The following is a 17681-nucleotide window of genomic DNA, read 5'->3' on the forward strand; positions in this document are numbered from 1 at the left end:
GATCCTCAGCATGCTGCGTTTGCATTTTGCTCGTACAGAAGGTGAAGGGGTGCAGCAGCTTCCAGCCTTCCTCTTTCATTGCCGTGATTCCTCCACACACACACACACACACTGCTTTTGAGCGCCCTGGAGTGGAGTGGAGTGGAAGATTTGAACCAGAGATAACCCTAGACCAAAAGGGCATTGATATGTCAACGGGAGTCGTCCAGGTGTTATCTCTGGTTCTTGCCCTTTTGGTCTAGGGTTTCTTCTCTTGGATGCGGATCGTATCGTCCCTCCTCTACTACCATACCACCAGGTGCCCCTCTCCTCCCTTGCTTAATCAAATCTTGTGGATGGATGGATGGGATGGACTTTGCTCATCACTTTTGACTGTTTACCCTAGCCTTCTGCGAATGACTATGCACGCTGCTTCCTACGTGTGGCACTTTGTTTGCTCAAATTCGTCTTAAACATCAACCGCTCCTTTCCTCGAGATCCCAAGAAATGGGGCCTAATTGCATTCGGGTAGCTTTTAGTTTTATCTAGATTCGCCACGTGGAGCTTAGTTACCGAATCAGTCATTTTTTTCTTTCCTATTGCAAGAGTTCATGTTCCCCCTCGCGGTTAGCATGCTGTATGAATTTGTCTCAGCTGTCAATCAGGAGCAATGCCAGAGAATCTACTAGCCAATCACCTAAATGTGTATTTATACCTCGAAGTGGCGCTCTCTCAGTAGCCATCTATCTCCTCTTCGAATTGAAATTGCATAGTTCATCTCAATTAGAACATTGTTTATGAGGATTTCAATTTGTTTTTCGGTTTCTCTTTTGGTCGGAACTTGAGTATAGCACAGAGGGCTTGAACTTTGGATTCGCACGTGATGGATTTAACATGGCTAAGTGCCATTATAGTTGGGGCGGGATGCCTTGCTCTGGGATACTATCTTGGTGCATATCACCCTTCTCGCATCTTGATCACCGCTAGAGCATCCAAAGGCTCATCTGCTGCTACTGGGAGCAAGAAGAATAAGCCAAAAGATCCTCTAGAGGTTGAGAATTTGGCTGAGATTTTAGAAGATTTTAAAATGGTATTACCTCTCTCTCTCTCTCTCCCCTTTGCTTTGCATTCGTGCAGAAAGTTGAAGATTTTTGTTTTGTACGAGAAAATATATGAACATGTATGTCTGTCTATCTCCAGGTTTTGGTTGTGAGGAATGATCTAAAGATGGGAAAAGGGAAGATTGCCGCCCAGTGTAGGTATGTAAAAACTGACCAACATCCCCCATTTTGGCTTCATCATAAGCGGTTGGAGTTCACCAGGAGATTTTGGATAGCTTCTGTGTAATTACTCATTTACTAGGCTTCCTGAAGAGTGGCCAATTTACTTGGGTGGACCTGCTAAGCCTTACCTAATCCCCTAATGTGACGTGGCATACCATCCTGTCTGTAATGTAATTCTTTTGTATTCATTGACAGTCATGCGACTTTGGGTCTCTATAAAAAGCTCCTACGCCGTGCACCAAAAGCTTTAGACAGGTGCTGTTTCCACCGATTAATTTACCATTTCAGTGATCATATGATTAAAGCAGTCATTCTCTAAGTTATCAAGAAGTATTGCCAAACTTGCAGGTGGGAGATGTGTGCGCAGCCTAAGGTGGTTGTCAAAATCGAGAGTGAGGAAGATATGCTTGCTTTGCAAGTTAGTACAGACCATATATACTCTATCTGCACTTATTGTTCTTGTTCGCATGCTTGTTTATTACTTTTGTAGAATGCAAAAAGAATTTGAGTTAATTATACTATCATACGGTGAAAGCAAAAAGCTGCAGCTAGCTGCACCTCTTAAAATTTCCCTGAATATTGAAAAGACTTACCTACAATGATCAAACTAGTGATTGGGTTCAGAAATTTTTATGTCGATATTTCCTATTTTATGCTCTATTAACACAGGTCACTGGCTAAAAAAACTTTGGAATTAGAGTAATAGATTCCTCCCAATAAGTAGTTTCTAGATTGTCGCGCATTTGTCATCAATAAGCAGCTCTTGGAGTAACTATTTGTCAGATGTTTCTGGTTGACCATATGGCCACACTCCCCTCCCTCCATCCCCCACAGGCTGTAATTAGATTATTCTTGTATTATACTGACAGGAAAGGGCGAAATCACTTAAATTACCGACCCATATTACAATTGATGCAGGGAGGACACAAATTGCACCAAGTGAGTTGAAAAGTCAAATTTCTCGAATTATATGGTTTTACAGTTCTTGTTGTCATGACAATGTGGAATAATACCTTGCCGATGTAATTTCTCAGAATGATATCTACAGTTCTGCTTTTATATTTTATATGGGATTAATTCATACAATTTTGAAAGAAGTTAGGGGTAATACACCGTCATCAAGCAGGCAATGTTGGTTTGGAAATTTCTTAAGCAGTATAAAGAATTACTAGGAGGAATGTTTATGCTGTGGTTGATGGGAGCAGATTTCTGTTATTGGTTCATCCAGATACGTTGAGTGTAGTGACTCTAGATAGGAGAGCCTTATATTGATTGTAGTGATGATGGGTGTCAGACCTTGAACTAGCCCTTATGTGAAGGCAGCATGAACATGATGAAAGGAGATTGAGGATGAAAATCAATATTTGCTTAGTGAAATGACAAAGGCTAATGATGGGAAGAATCAGCAATTTGAAGTCAGTTGTAGTTTCCGATGGGACTGTGGTAGTCACTCCAGGAAGAAAACTTAATTACATCGAACTTGAACTACTTTAAGAAATATATCGATTTGATGAGTTTTGCCATGGTGGTTTGTTCAATCCTGCTTGTGTCTGTGGTGATTCTTTCTTTCGGTGATTGTATCTAAGCTTTACGGTCTCGTTGATCCAGCGGACTTTTGGGGATTGCATAAATGGCCATATTAATGAATACCAATATAGGGGCCTATAGATGGTTCTTTAGAAGGCCTATTGTTATAGTCTTCCATGGGCTGAACATTATCACTGCTGGCAATCACAAAGAAGTCAATCTTAGTGGTTAATCGTTCTTTCTTTTTTCTACTACACATTGTACAAATCCTGCTTTGATAATTTGTTCCAGTTGATGATTTACACTCTTTTCTGAATGTTTTGTTCTTTTCAATGCAGATTCAAGGACCGTGATGGCTATTCTTGGTAAGATTTTCCTTCCAGTCACATGCCGTCCGCTTGCTCTTTGAACAGAATGTGGGAAGTCCCTGATAACCCTTGGGATGTCATGCTGATAAGAGTTTTCAACATCTTGTCCTTGAGCTGCAGCCAAGTGTTGACATATTCTCATGAACTTTTTGCAGGACCAGTTGAAGTCGTCGATGATGTGACTGGTGGACTGAAACTTTTGTAGCAAGTTCTTGTTCAAAGTGGCCACATGTTTTGCAACAGGAAAGACAAACTGCTATCATAATAGGAAGGAACAATTATGAATCGATGAGAAAGCAATATGAGTCCTCCATGGTTGTCCCTTGAAATCTGTCTTTTGGCAGGCACAAATGATAGCAATGACGACAAGAAAGTTTTAGGTCCAATTCAATTTATGCACGCGCTTGGGAGCTAAATATTATGTTTTGCAAAATGCCGGGTGATGTGCATTGGAAAAAGAAGATATGCTCTCAAAACTTGATTTCTTTTCCTTGATCTGGATTCAGCGGTGCACTTTGATGAAAACTTTTTTCTTTTTGGTTGGAAGACTTTGAATACGTGGACTGAGTTGCAATTATCCTTCACGCAATCTCACAAGGCCTCTAAATCGAACCGTGTGATTCTTGTTTGTGCTGATGGAAAGCTTGTGAAGAAATAAAGGAGTTTGCAAGAGCTACTACTAGCCAACCCCAATGATCAAACGCAAGGGAAGGAAAGCAAGACACATATGATTTTCTGTTTTTGTTTTGTGGTTTTTTATTTTGGCCGGTTCATACGTTCTCTTTCAAAATGGGGCTGTCCCGGTGAAGCATTATTTCTTAAAATATTGTTTGGGATCGATATAAACCACACTTGTAAAGAGGATGCTTCCTCGCTGTCCGAGAATTGTAGAGACAATAGAAGAAATGGGTGTGAGAAATGGCAAAATCGTGGTGAGGCGAACCATCTTTCTTTTCCACAACCTCCAAATGCAAATGAAGTGGCAAGTGTGGTAAGGTTCGGTTTGAGGGATCAATTGTGATACCCTCTCGGATGACTGACATTTCCTCCACCGAGACGGCAGTTTTGGCTTTTGATCAAAATGGTTTAATCTGGGCACGGAGCAACGACCCCATATTATATTATATCATCACACCTAACTTCAATTCTACAATTAAGAAGAGTATGCGTTGACATACAGGGGGACCATACGTTATACAACATCTATCTATGTTATTGGTTATTCTCTTGCCGTCGTAGTCAAGCTTTTTGGAGGTTAGCTTTTGTTCAGAGATTCGATCATCTAGCTAAATGGCGGGTTGAATAGGTCAATTGAGCTCTTAATTATTATTATTATTCTCTTGAAAATTCGTTCACCGTATTGGGTAATCGAGTCTATCCAAGTGAAGCTTTTTCCTAACAGCTTTCGTCACCGAGACAATACCATAACGATTGATGTTAGACAAGGAGCCAAAAAGAAAGGATTGGAGAAAGATCTGATTCGGTCGTGAAAGCCAAAACGGTGAACGTTCACTGATGGAGACAGAAAGGATCATTGGGGAGGCGGAGCTCCTGGAGATGGGTGATGATCATCTAGGATTCATGCAGACTCAGTCCTATCGTCGTTTTTATTGACGGAGAGAAACAAATCTGAGAATAGATTACTCGAGAGTGGGAGGATGAGCGGCGGTCTGGGAAAGGGAAAGGAAGCAGTGAAGCTGGACGACGAGCAGCTGGCCGAGCTGAGGGAGATATTTAGGTCGTTCGACCGGAACAATGATGGCAGCCTGACGCAACTGGAGCTGGGGTCGCTCCTCCGGTCACTGGGGCTGAAGCCAAGCCCCGATCAGCTGGAGGCTCTCATCCAGAAGGCTGACCGGAACAGCAACGGTCTTGTCGAGTTCTCTGAGTTCGTGGCCCTGGTGGAGCCCGACCTCATTCCTGCCAAGTGCCCCTACACCGAGGACCAGCTCAAGAAGATCTTCCGCATGTTTGACAGGGATGGCAATGGATACATCACGGCTGCCGAGCTCGCTCACTCCATGGCCAAGTTGGGGCATGCCCTCACCGCTGAGGAGCTGACGGGGATGATCAAGGAGGCCGACACCGACGGTGACGGATGCATCAATTTTCAGGAGTTTGTCCAGGCCATCACTTCTGCTGCCTTTGACAATTCCTGGGGTTAGCATTCCAACAACTAGAATCAATTAACATATTGTCGCAACCTCCAATGCCGCATTGCACCATTTCTAGATTTCATATTACCTCTTTCATTGCCCTTGGATCGTGTCTAATCTCGTTCCGTTATCGATAACGTTGTCATGAAAAGGAACCAGAATGTGAAGGAAGAGAAAGAAATACCTGACGAACGATTCTGGAGTATTGGTGTTTGGGTATTCTATTTGATATAAATTGGAGAATCTGTTTGATGTCTCTTTTGCAAGTCAATGATGCTCTTGCTGAATCTCATAGGGGCAGTTGCAGAAGGAATACACTTCATGGCGATGCGTGTGGTACGAAGTCGTCTTGTTTTTTTATGATTCATCATAGCAAGGAACTTTGATTTTTGCCATTCAATCAATCAGCAACTAGTTTCCATTAGCTACAGTCTCTCACCTAACCCTGTAAATGGGATCATCGCCTTCAAGATTTTTAATGTCAGGCTTATGTTTGAACTGAAGCAAAGTAGAATTTCACGAACCCTTTCATGTTATCTGAACATTCCTGTATCTCAACTCAAGATTGGTGGGATGTATATAAACACCTGACGTGCATGCTTCTGCAATCTTCGAATTTGAATTTTCATAGTGCTGGACTTTTCCCAAACAAGGAATTCCAGTAAAACAGAGAACTGCGCTCTTTAATCCTTTCAAAGACTGTAATCTACAATAGAGTTCTTAGTTCTACATGCCCTATAGCGACTTTTCGACATCCTTTCGACAAAGTGAAAGAAAAAGAGAAGTCATCAAGGGAGATCTTCACTCAGAAGCAATGCATAAGCTTTGCAAAACAAGAGAATCACCAGCAGTTGATACAGAACGACACTGAGCCAGTTCACCTCATATGTCTATCTCTTCTTATATGCATCTACCATACGACATTTTCATGATTGCTCCCCAAGTTGTAACGCTGCAAACTCCATTCTCCAACCAACCCCCAAGTGAACTGCACAATCATCTACACTTCTAGGAGATCAAAGTTCCTCCATGTCTTCCGTTAGACTTAATTTGGAAGGACCTAAATCACAGGAAAGAATGCCAAATATCTCATAGATCAGGGTTTCTTTTCCTGCTCTTGTTTTTTTTTTTTTTTGGTGGGGGGGGTGCGGCGCAGGTGTTCAATGAACATCTGAAAGCCAATTGAAGTAATATATCAACATGGCAAAACCGCAAACGGTAAAACCAAACTACAATTGTGCAGTGAACGCTTGTACAAGCTACTACATGCGTCTTGCAATTATGAAAGACAGACCTATTTTAATTCAAACTCCATTGCCAACTATTCACATTACATAAATTCTAACAAATCAGAGGATCAAACCCCGAGCAGGTGGAGGCTTGGAAGATTGATCACCACCAGTAGCTTTTGGGGACTCTGACCCATGAATCTGATCATAACCTTCCAATCTTCTTGCCTGCTCTTCCTCGGCCAGAACCTTATCTTTTGTCTTCTGCCCAACATCCCCTGCAGCCTTGGCAACCTTACTGAATGCACCAGTGACCCATGAAGCCCCAGTCAGAACATAACGATTCTTCATTATGGCAGATCCAGCACTGCTAACAGTCTGCTCTGCAGCGGCAAATGCAGACTTGGTCTTCTCAGAAACTTGGAACTTTTGGTCCATCTCCCTTACTTTGTCATTCACCATGGTTGTGCCAGCAGTAATCTTCTCACTGAGACCAATCTTTTGGTCGATAGAAGCAACTTTGGCGGCGGCAGTGGAAGTGAACTGGTGCTTATCATCGAAGGCCCTTGCTTTGTTAACAGTGTCTTTGCCCAAAACGAACCCCTTGGCCAACATGCTTGTGACAACATCCTCTGCTTTTTGGACAGCGGTTCCAGATTCACCTATACTCCTGTTTTCCATAGGCTGAGAAAAATAAAATCCTTTTCCGGTCAAAACTAATCACAATACAAATAATGAGAAATTGATCTTCACAGACAGATATTACAGCTGGCCGGATGGGAACAGAAGCTGGCAGCTTGTAATCTGGAGCCGAAGCAATAGTAACAGACTGATCAACTATTGTTGCTCCCTGCATCAGATCAAAATACATGATGAGGTCGAATGCAACCAAAAGGGGGATTACACAAACCAGTGGATATATTTAAAAAATTTCATCAGGAAACAATCAAATCAAACACTCTTTTATAAGATAATATATTCTACTAAAGTAAAACACCTAAATGAGCTATGATTTGCAGGCATGAATTTCAAGACGCAGCATCCAGGTGTTGCAAAAAATAAGAAGTATAAACCAAATGATTTCAAGTTTTCAAACTCATCGCCCACTGCATTAGGTGCTTTGCACTCAGAAGTGCATGCTGGCTGTAAATAATTAAGTTTCACCGTTGCACTTTCCTTGCCCACGCGGCCACATGTTACCATGTAGACTCAATATCTACCCAAAAGCATGCGTGCTTGAAAGAACTAGTAGAACTCTTCATAGCAGAGTTGGCTGTCGAGTATAAACTGCAAGCACTTCCTAAAGGAGGATAGTGCTTTGATTTTTCCTGCTAATATATGAAGAGCAGAGCAACAGAAAAATTAAGTCGAACGCATACCGACAGAAGAACAGCAGTCTCTGCGCCTTGGGGATCCTTGAAGGTCACATATGCGACTTGAGAACGCTCATCGCCGCTGAAAGAGGAAAAAGGTAAGCATGAACCTCCATGGGAATCTAGTATGTGCTAAAATTGCAAAAAGTCTTCACTATCATCAAAAGGGAGACCGATATGCAATGAAACAAAAAAACTCGAAAAAACAACGGTTTTAGAGTCCCTTGTTTAATATCCTGCAAATGAGGACAACAAATATAGAAAGAAGGTAACCTCAGATAATAAGCATCTAGAAAAATGAAAGCTAACCTTTGCATTTCAACATGTTCGATTTCACCTGAAAACGAAAAGAACTCCTTTATATCCAGCTCGGACGCGCTGAGAGAAAGATTGCTGACTTTCACGGACCTTATCTGGGAAGGAGTAGCAGAAAGTAAAACAACAACCATTTTAGCTTGGAAGGTCGCACGTTCAAAACACGAGTCCATGCATAAGACAGCTTTGCAACATTAATTACATATGTCAAGCTCTAAATTTATTCATAGCCCACCAAAAGAACAATATGTATGGAAACCCCAATGATTTCAATCTAAGAAGGCATCCAATCAGATCTCGTGCACCTGGGAGGGGGGCTTGGGGGGGATCAAGAAATGACATATTAGGGAAATGTAAGAGGAACAATCACAATCAGTCAAGCGCAACTACTTAAATCTTGAAAAACGTATACGGGACCCTCTCCCTCCTCCAGCACGCAGTCAATCGGGAATTTTCAAGGAAACCAGGCGTGGTAATCTTCTGATACAGTCAGCGCGCAAGCAACGCAAGAGCAGAATACGTGAAACTTCTCGTGGTGAAGGACGGCACGTTCAAGAAACGGCTCAATCAAAGTCGGGTAGAGAGACCCAGATTCGAATTCGGCTTCAAGCCAGACTCATACAAGAAAGATATAAACTTGAGGAACAGATGATGGAAGACTCACCGACATGGCGTGGCAACGGCCGATGGGGCGGGCGAGCAGGAAGCAACGGAGAGAAAGGAGACGACGATCCTGTTGGGGCTTATGCTATGAATCAATTCTGGGAACCGCGATGGAATATCACAAAAAGTCCGAGATAAGATCTAAAGCAAATTGAAATGAAAGCCAAGGGTGGGGGGCGCGATCAGATGTGTTACGGTGCACAGTCGACGCGGTTTTCTGTCTTGTCTTCTACACTGCACCGCAAATGGGCGTCGGGTCTTCTTCTTCGTCTTCGTCTTCTTCGTCGTCGTCTTCTTCGCTTTTTGGAGCGGCGTGTAAGTTGGGCTCTGACTTTTTAATACTCCAAATGAATCCTCGTCTCTGGTAACGATAACGGCCCTCGTACGCCTTCTCATCGCTAAAGTTATTGCCTTGGGGTTTGGGCCACCAAGGACCACACTCTTATTATTTCCTCAAACTTCAATCCATACGAAGTCAAAAGCGACGACAGACCACAAAGTTTCGGCTTGTTTTTGCGTATTCCTTAACTGGATTTTTCGTTTTTCAGCAGCCACTTCCCGGTCGTCCCATGGAAGTACAGAACTTGGCGTGTTTGGGGAGTGGTCAGATCACAGTGTTATCGTATCAAGGATGAACTTTCCTTCTAGTAATTATTTAGACGGACGTGTAGATGGACGACAAGAAAACAGGAAGATGTAATGTAATCCTGGTTTTGGCAGTGCAGCAGCAAATCAAGCTTTGATGCGAGTAGGCCCAACAACGAGAGGAAAGCCCATATCTCTCCCTGTCTCGAGAGGTGGGGGCTCAGTTCGTACGGGAGAAAGAAACGAAGAGAGAGGCTTCGTAATTGACAATTGACATTGTAACCACGACACATTACATTAACCAGCCGAAGGCCAACGAAGCTTCTTGCAGGGGTGGTGGTTGCAGGTGTGGTGCGGCGGTTGCTTCTCCCCCCCTCCGACGCTACCTCCGTTCTTTTCGGTTTTTTTTTTTTGTTGAAAAAAACACGAAACGAAAAAGGATTCGACTTTCCTCTGCTCGATTCTCCTCTCCATCTGGGTCTGTTGCTGCTTTGATCTCCTGAACATGAGTTTCCAGGATGACATAGAATCCCGCTACGGAGGAAGAAGCCCGCAATTCGACCCCTCTGCTTCTTCTCCGTCTGCTGCGACCACTCAGGCCATCGCCTCCGGGATATTCCAGATCAACACGGCCGTCGCTTCCTTCTACCGCCTCTCCAACTCCCTCGGCACTCCCAAGGATACTCTCCTCCTGCGCGACAAGCTGTCTGTTCTTGTGCTCTTGTTCTTCTCTCCTCATCATAATTGCATGCAGGCTCGATTCACCTCCCTTTTTGGCTTGTGCCTACTTTGTTATGATAAGCATTTAATCCAGGCGGACCTACCCTCCTCCTGATCACTCCTTTTTCTCCCTTGTAAAATATGGTGTTTGTTTTTCCAATTCTATCGCAAATCTGCTTGACTAGATTCCACTCCACTCCGTTGACTTCCATTGCAGGCACAAAACGAGACAGCGGATTAGCCAGCTGGTGAAGGATACTTCGGTTAAACTCAAGGAAGCTAGCCAAGCTGATCACGATGCCGAAATCAGCGTATGTCTCCTTGGACATCACCTCCCATATCATGTCTCTGGCATTTCATCCTTCCCCTGCATCCTCGCAGGCTTGTCCGCTGCTTGCCAGCTGTCTGTCTGCCTCTAATGCTCCTGCAGATTTGTGTAGATAACGTAGGAATGGTCGGTCCACACGTTATATATGTCGATCCTGTTAAAGGGGAAACCGCCCCTAATAGTAATACAGAGGAAAAAACCTTTTTGCTGTAGCTGGAGGTGGTACTGACTGCTTTCTTTAACTGCAGCCCGCGAAGAAAATAGCCGATGCAAAGCTTGCAAAAGATTTCCAATCAGTCTTGAAGGAATTCCAGAAAGCACAAAGACTCGCAGCCGAGAGGGAATCAACATATGCTCCTTCTGTTCCTAGAGAATTTGTTTCATCCAGGTCCTTGTTACGCACATTGTTTGTTCAAAAGAAAGCCCTCTTCTGGGTTAATTTTCGAGTCTAACCATGCAGAAACTTTTCTTACTGAGAACTATAACAAGCCAGTGGAGACGCTCCTTAAATTTTCCCCTGATAGCACCATCTGGTATTGGTTTTCAAATATCTACTTTTGTTCAAATGTTAAATGATCCTTCAATTGGGGAATGATGTTTTATACTGGTATGTTTGGGGTAAGTTGGCTCGTCATCCTCGGGTTTTGGTATATTATTGGAAAATATGACTTACTTTAACGAAGTTATTGATGGCCCGGATACTTGTAATTTGATCTCAATTGCATATTTTTCAAAAAACAGTTACACTGGTCAAGAGGTGGAGATAAGCTCATCCAGGAGTTCTGAACAGCAGTCTCTTCTTCTAGAGCCAAAAAGGTTAGGAAAGTTGTGTCCTGCACTGCCTTCTTCAAATGAAATGCCAACTCTTCTACTCTGAAGAACTATGGAGGTTTGTTGTTTTGGCATGTTCAAGTAATATGTTATTCGTCACTGCATTTCCTGGAAGAGGCCTTTGGAGTCAATTTAACCCATAGCCCAAAACACCATGGTCCTCCTGGTTCGGATAGTAAAATGGGAAATTAAGCAAAGTGGAAGCTTTGATTTAGGGTAGAGCAGGCAGACAGAGACAAGCCCTTAAATTTGATGCATTGTGCAGATTCTAGCTTTTCATCTGGGTTTCACGACAGGTTTAAGCAACTTGTCTGATCAGTTCTCTCACAAGAAGAAATCTCGGTGTCTCCTTTACTTCTTATTAATATGGATCAGTTGGTGGATTATCTCCACTCTGAAACATGGGTAACGTTTGATGGTTTCAGGGAAGAAGTGATCCAGTTGGACAATGAGATTGTATTCAATGAAGCCATTATTGAAGAAAGGGAGCAAGGGATCCAAGAAATTCAACAGCAAATTAACGAGGTCCATGAGATTTTTGAGGATCTTGCTGTGCTAGTCCGTGAGCAAGGAGTTGTTATAGGTAAAGCCCCTTCTCATGAATTTTCTGGCATATAACTTTCATTTTCTGTTGAATAATCACACAAAATGCTGAACATTTGTTCTCTATAGATGACATCAGTTCCAATATAGAGAGCTCCCATGCTGCGACAGCGCTAGGCACTTCTCAACTTGTCAAGGCATCTAAACTTCAAAAATCGACTTCGTCCATGGTAAAGTATCCATTTGACTTGACCTCTTGAGTTATGGTGTTTATTATTTATGCAGACGTAGTTTCAGGTATGGGGGTAATGTCTAGTTCCAGACAAGTTTGTAGCTCCTTATCCATGGATTTGATTGGCATGCTCTTGACAAGGACTTTTCGCCACTCCCCCTTGCCTAATATCTTAATACGAATGTGAATGTTCTTGACAAACACCAATAACTAGGATTTACTTTTCCTTCGTGCCCTCCATTTTCCAAACCGCTTTCTGTTGCTTAGGGCAAAACAGTTGTGTCCCAGTAAATTTTTTTTGGGAGGATAATTATTTGATTCTCTTAGTTGCAAAACTTCCTTGGTGCACCGAGTGAGAAACTCAAGCAAGGCATCAGCCTAAGCGTTCTGTGGTTCCTGGTGCTGTGAAACACATAATCAGTCAATCACATCTAGGCTGGTCAGATTTGGCATGTGATTATGATGGATATTCTTTGTCCTTATAATTTGTTTGGCCAAAATTCAGTTGATCCTTTTGATTTTCTGACATTAGAATGCAGATTGAGCGGAGCTTCTAATTATGCAGGGTTGTCTACTCCTGGTGATTTTTGGAATCGTTTTACTGATTGTTGTTATAGTAGTCGTGGCATGAATATCTGAATTGTCCAGTCGTTGTTTTCACCATACGAGGGCATTGCCTGTTGCGCACAACAGTATGCAGTGTATATAATGCTTGTAAATGTACAGCACGATAAAAAGTGGGATGAATGTATCCGTTGGAGACTGAAAATGGACATGAAGAGGGAATACATACTGGCATCCCTTAAAAATTTGACATGCACCGAACCTTGCGGATAGGACACGCTGTGGTTCTCATGATTTAAGCGCATTTTAATCTGCTGCAGAATGAATCCAATAGCATGCACATGCTTGAACTCTAAGCTACGCATGCACTATAGGGAGCACATAAGTTGGAGCATCCCTCTCTCTCTCTCTCTCTCTCTCTCTCTCTCTCTCTCTGTTTTGATATACGCTGTATCACCATTCTAATAGCTCATACAAGAGGCCATCGTTCTTACTGGAAGTGGCAATAGTCAGATATATCGTACTGCATTTGTCAGCATAAACATCAGTACCGCATCCCCAATCTCACGAGATGATTTACAGCTTTCTAGCATACAAAAGATATATGCATTTCTCAGCGCAACTTCCTTCACAGCATAATGTTCATCCCTTTGCAATTCGTTTTTGCCAAAACCGTACCAACTAACACAGTTACCCTGTTAAGATCAAATTTGCACAACGATATATCTGTCAGCGTGGTCTTGGCCAAAATCAAAATTTACCTGCAAGGAGCTTGATTAGGCCAAAATTTTGCTATGCAGCTCTACAGAGAGCTTGCATTTACCATGTTCAATTCGATGTCACTCTAGATCTGTATTTGATCCAACTTAAAATGGTCTTTGGATTTCTCCATCGTTCTATTGCTGGAGACCGCGAAACACGCTGAAGAGAATAGCCCCATGTTCTTTGGAGGTGGAAAAAATCTAAAACGACATCAGACCCCGAAGCTTGACAATTCCGGGCGGGCAGGAACTTCAACTTCAAGCAACATTAAGACTAAGCGCCCACAATGTCGGAGTCTGAAAGTATTAGGTGAAGCATCGACATACAACTTGCAAGCCGGTCACAGGAGTAATAATTTTTGGGGACCCCAAGTCTTCTTCAAGAATACGTTGTTTACTAAATATTGCTTAATGAAATCAAAAGCTCAATTTACACAATTTTTGCCAAAAAGCAGTTGCTCCACAAGTCGAGAAAACGTGAACTTACCGTTTCATTAATGGGCACATTTGCGAAAGCATGCGCAAACAGAATCAAAACCAAACAGCCCACGAATTGTAAACTTGCAGTTCAGGTTAGTAGGTTTAGTATGGGCGACCTCAGCTCGTGTAGAGTGAAGAAAGTTAGTGGTGGCATCATCTGCCATTCACGTCGTGCATTAACATACACCTCTAGTCTGGAAGAGATTATCCAGTATACACAGTAAATAAGACCCCATCATCCTGTTATGTTGTCGGAGGTGAGATGACCCATCTGTTTGGTAAGATGATCCATGTACTGAGCCTTCTCAAATCCATTCTCCAACTTAGCGTGTGACTCTTGCTCGTTTGTGATGCCAGTTTCATGAGAGGTCGAACTAATCTCCTCAGTGTCTGCAGTAAGGGGACTTGCTGCAAGAAACTGTTCCCAGAAGACATCACTGATCGCTGGAAGCTTAGTTACATCATCCAGCATAATTTCCACATCTTGTTCAGGAGAAAAAGCATCTGACTCGACATTCATGGTCCCATCTAAAGCTGCGGACAGCGTATCCAGATAGCCAGGACTTGCAGTTTCAGAAACCAAAAAGTTTGCATCAGGGATATCTGCATTGTCCTGAGGCACTGGCATGTTTATCTCTTGAGTCAGATGTGTATTGACATGGTCTGCTGCGTATGAAGAAGATTGTGAATCAGGAACCCCAGCAAGATGACTGATGCAAAAGCCTGAATCAGCTGAACTCTTAGATGGCCCGGGTGTTGGAAAAACCTCTGCTAAGGTCACCCCAGAAGTACGGTTTGAGGAGCTCCTACTTTCCAGAGCACTGGAAGAAGGAACGTGATCGATTAAAAACGCCTCATTATTGGTTAATGATTGTTCAATCCCGGATGCGTTCATTTTCAAGATTTGACGTAGCATTGCTTTGGCTGCTTCATTCATGGAAGGTTGATACTTCACAATCTGCCCGCCTGGGGCATTTAACTTGTGGCAAACAGATGAATTTTCTTCTTCCTCTCTGGGGAGTCTCCTTTTCTTGTTAACTTCACCAATGCGCCTGTTGGTATCATTCTGTTGCTTTACGAATTGAGAAAAGAATCCAGGTCTCTGCATGGCCTTTGCAAGGAATGACATCATTTGCTGCTGCCTCTGCTCCATTACCTGAACACGCTGTCCAACATTTTGCAGCTGGTTATCCGTCGCTTGCTGCTGTTGCCTCAACCTAACAAGTTCCTGCATAAGGACATTTTTGTCCCTCTTTAGTCTTTCAACCTCTTCGTCAAGCCCGAACTTTCCCACCTCGACACAAGCTCCAACGGAAGAGCCTTGGACTTGAGGTGGTTGCTGATTATTCTGGACGTGAGAGGGTCTCCGCCTGCTGATACTCTTGAGGAGGTGCTTCTGACCTCTAAGGAAACCCTCATTTGCAAATTCGAAGCGATCAGGGTCGACCTTCCTAAACCCCTGATTCAAGACAAATTTCAGAAGATTTTTACGGAAAAAGGTCTGTGAAAAATAGAGAGCCCAGACATAATGATTGTTTCGGGAGAATTTCATTGTCGATCAACCAACAAGAAAAACAGGTCAGGTGCAACACAAGCACACAGAGTTTAGAAAGGATTCATGTATCGTAAAAGGTGACACCATCTTAAATTTTGAAAGTGATGATAAACGCCAAAAGATAGTCCTATTTCCTCTTCCGCGTGGATGGAGCAAATTTGTCCCCATCGTTGTTGCAACTAGACATCGCGGTATCCAAATGTTTTCACTTTTCACAGATAGTGTCCCAAATCCAAGGGGTTAGTTTAGTTGGGAACTTGGGAAGACAGGAGAGGCTTTGTGCCAGAGGCAGCGTACGATCTCATGTGTGATTCAGTATCCTCTAAATGTGGCATAAGTGGCTAACACAAGACATGATAAGATAAGCAGACCCAATTTAGTGAGCAGAGGCTCACCCCAAATTCTAGTGATAGGACTGAAAACAAAAAACAAATGCAGCACCCCTCTATGCATTCAGTTTGCTTCCTTTAGCATTACCTATTTGATATATTATGCAGCAGTCATATTCGGTTACTCGCGAGTAAGGGAAAACCGAGTTATGCAAAGCTATTGCGAGTGACGGTGGGGGAACATTTACACCCCGTGGTATTGAACCAATGAGATGCGAAATTCAGTAGTGAATTCATCCAACCCAACACTCGTCACTGCGTAAAGATGATGGGCATCATACCCACCCACCCACCCTAGCTAAGCAGAAACCCAGTAGCCAAGCAGCTCATTTATGCACCGTATAAGATGCGATCCTACCGAGCGGATGGAAAACGAGGAAAGAGAGAGGGGGGGAGGGAACGCACGTAAGTGTTGAGCTGGCGGACGAAGCTGGAGAAGTTGTTGTGCTTGAAATACTTGGGGAGGAGGTCGCGGGAGAACTCGGGCACGTTCCAGACGACGAAGCTGTTGTTGCCGCCGCTCCAGGAGACGACGGGGTCGGTGGAGGGGTCGTCGACCATGTCGTAGGTCTTGCTGAGGAACGGGGGCGGGGAATTGGCGGCCGCCGCGCCGTTGGTGGTGGCCGAGGCGGCGTCCTGATGGGGCTCCATTCGGGGGGAGGCGCTGACCGAGAGCATGGCGAATGCGATCGGCAGTGCGAAAACCGAATCAAAAGAGAGTTTTCATAAAATAGAGAGAGAGGGAGAGGGAGAGGATACGTACGGGAGAGCGAGAATCGGAATCAGCCGAGACGGAGGAGGAGACGCCGATCAATGACGGGATCGCATCGTCGTCGGAGGAGGAGGAAGGGGTGCAGTCGGGGGAAGGGAGTGAGGTACGGCCACTGAAATTGGGAATTTTGGAGGCTTTTTTGTAATCGTGTAGGTTTTCTGCATTTTCAGACGACGAGGAGAGCGAAGCAAAAGGACCGAAACAGGTGGACACGTGGCAGAAATAAGAGGAAAATGTCTAGAAATCGGTAGACTTTGACTTGCCCCCGCACCACACCGGTTGGGTGGGCCCCCGAGACGAATTGCCTGGAAACATCCCTCGTGGGAGGGAGGGGAAGGAGGGAGTAAAGTAATGGATTGGATTTATGACGTCATATATATGTTGTTTTTTTCCTCGTAATAATTAGGAAAATTATCAAATAAGGACCCAAAATGGGTGCCTTTTTTCAAAAGAGGACCTCAAGTGGATAAGGTATCAATTAAGGATCCAAAGTGCCAAACTAGTGTCAAATTAAGGACCTGAGCTTGCCGGCCGGCCAAATGTTCTCCGGTCGGCGACCGGCCGACATTTCCGGCACCGGAATAGGGGCAATTTTGTCCAAATTTTTTTTTTTTTTTCTTTTCTTCTTCCCCGGTCCGGCCCGCAACCGCGACGGCGGAGAGCTGAGGCGGCGAGAGCTCGCGGCGAGCTCTGCCCCTAGGACTGGGCGAGCCGGAGCTCGCCGGACCATGGCGAGCTCCGCCCAAATCCGGGCGAGCTCGAGGAGGTCGGCCTCGCCCGGATCGCGTAGTCGAGGGCCTTGGCAGGGCCGTCGCCGGAGGCGATGGTGTCGCGCGCGAGCTTGAGGAGGAAGGGCCCGAGATCCGGGTTGTCGAGGGCTGTATCGGGCGGGGGTGGGGGTGGCGGCGGAGCCCGAGGACTCCGGCGGGGGCTTCCGTGGGGAGAACTTGCGGCGGGAAGGGGAAGGGGAGGGTGCCGTGGTCGGTGAGCTCGAGCTCGCTGAGACCGATGGGAGCTCGAGCTCGCCG

At 44.3% G+C, this 17681-nt stretch overlaps 5 protein-coding genes across 7 annotated transcripts; 3 read left to right on the plus strand and 2 right to left on the minus strand.

Annotated features, from left to right (window-relative positions):
• Positions 1 to 177: 177 nt before the first annotated feature.
• LOC115687610 (uncharacterized) lies at positions 178 to 3746 on the plus strand. 2 transcript variants are annotated; one of them, XM_030613244.2, is made up of 8 exons: positions 178 to 298; positions 831 to 1069; positions 1180 to 1238; positions 1458 to 1517; positions 1611 to 1680; positions 2132 to 2201; positions 3128 to 3154; positions 3313 to 3746. In XM_030613244.2, the coding sequence occupies exons 2-8, from the start codon at positions 863 to 865 to the stop codon at positions 3360 to 3362; spliced, it is 543 nt and encodes a 180-aa protein (XP_030469104.1). In that variant the 5' UTR covers positions 178 to 298; positions 831 to 862; the 3' UTR covers positions 3363 to 3746. The 2 variants fall into 2 exon arrangements, with proteins under 2 accessions (XP_030469104.1, XP_030469103.1); XM_030613243.2 differs by having other exon boundaries at positions 179 to 298; positions 836 to 1069.
• Positions 3671 to 5844, plus strand: LOC115687609 (probable calcium-binding protein CML18). Its single transcript, XM_030613240.2, has 3 exons — positions 3671 to 3771; positions 3810 to 5317; positions 5609 to 5844. Exons 2-3 carry the CDS (start codon positions 4816 to 4818, stop codon positions 5674 to 5676), a joined length of 570 nt encoding a protein of 189 aa, XP_030469100.1. The 5' UTR covers positions 3671 to 3771; positions 3810 to 4815; the 3' UTR covers positions 5677 to 5844.
• Positions 5845 to 6485: 641 nt separating this feature from the next.
• On the minus strand, positions 6486 to 9143 carry LOC115687606 (binding partner of ACD11 1-like). The gene is made up of 5 exons (XM_056302865.1): positions 8895 to 9143; positions 8225 to 8328; positions 7922 to 7997; positions 7309 to 7392; positions 6486 to 7226 (listed from the first exon to the last, which is right to left on the minus strand). Exons 1-5 carry the CDS (start codon positions 8898 to 8900, stop codon positions 6663 to 6665), a joined length of 834 nt encoding a protein of 277 aa, XP_056158840.1. The 5' UTR covers positions 8901 to 9143; the 3' UTR covers positions 6486 to 6662.
• Positions 9144 to 9835: 692 nt separating this feature from the next.
• Positions 9836 to 12943, plus strand: LOC115687608 (syntaxin-22-like). 2 transcript variants are annotated; one of them, XM_030613239.2, is made up of 7 exons: positions 9836 to 10183; positions 10416 to 10509; positions 10775 to 10914; positions 11268 to 11342; positions 11783 to 11940; positions 12030 to 12130; positions 12698 to 12943. In XM_030613239.2, exons 1-7 carry the CDS (start codon positions 9984 to 9986, stop codon positions 12761 to 12763), a joined length of 834 nt encoding a protein of 277 aa, XP_030469099.1. In that variant the 5' UTR covers positions 9836 to 9983; the 3' UTR covers positions 12764 to 12943. The 2 variants fall into 2 exon arrangements, with proteins under 2 accessions (XP_030469099.1, XP_056158841.1); XM_056302866.1 differs by having other exon boundaries at positions 12198 to 12797.
• Positions 12944 to 13924: 981 nt separating this feature from the next.
• On the minus strand, positions 13925 to 16801 carry LOC115687605 (heat stress transcription factor A-1e). Its single transcript, XM_056302864.1, has 2 exons — positions 16287 to 16801; positions 13925 to 15396 (listed from the first exon to the last, which is right to left on the minus strand). Exons 1-2 carry the CDS (start codon positions 16557 to 16559, stop codon positions 14173 to 14175), a joined length of 1497 nt encoding a protein of 498 aa, XP_056158839.1. The 5' UTR covers positions 16560 to 16801; the 3' UTR covers positions 13925 to 14172.
• Positions 16802 to 17681: the final 880 nt, after the last annotated feature.

The sequence above is a fragment of the Syzygium oleosum genome, unplaced genomic scaffold, assembly GCF_021117445.2.
Source record: "Syzygium oleosum isolate NSW1041296 unplaced genomic scaffold, Sole_v2.1 Sole_v2.25, whole genome shotgun sequence".
NCBI lineage: Eukaryota > Viridiplantae > Streptophyta > Magnoliopsida > Myrtales > Myrtaceae > Syzygium > Syzygium oleosum.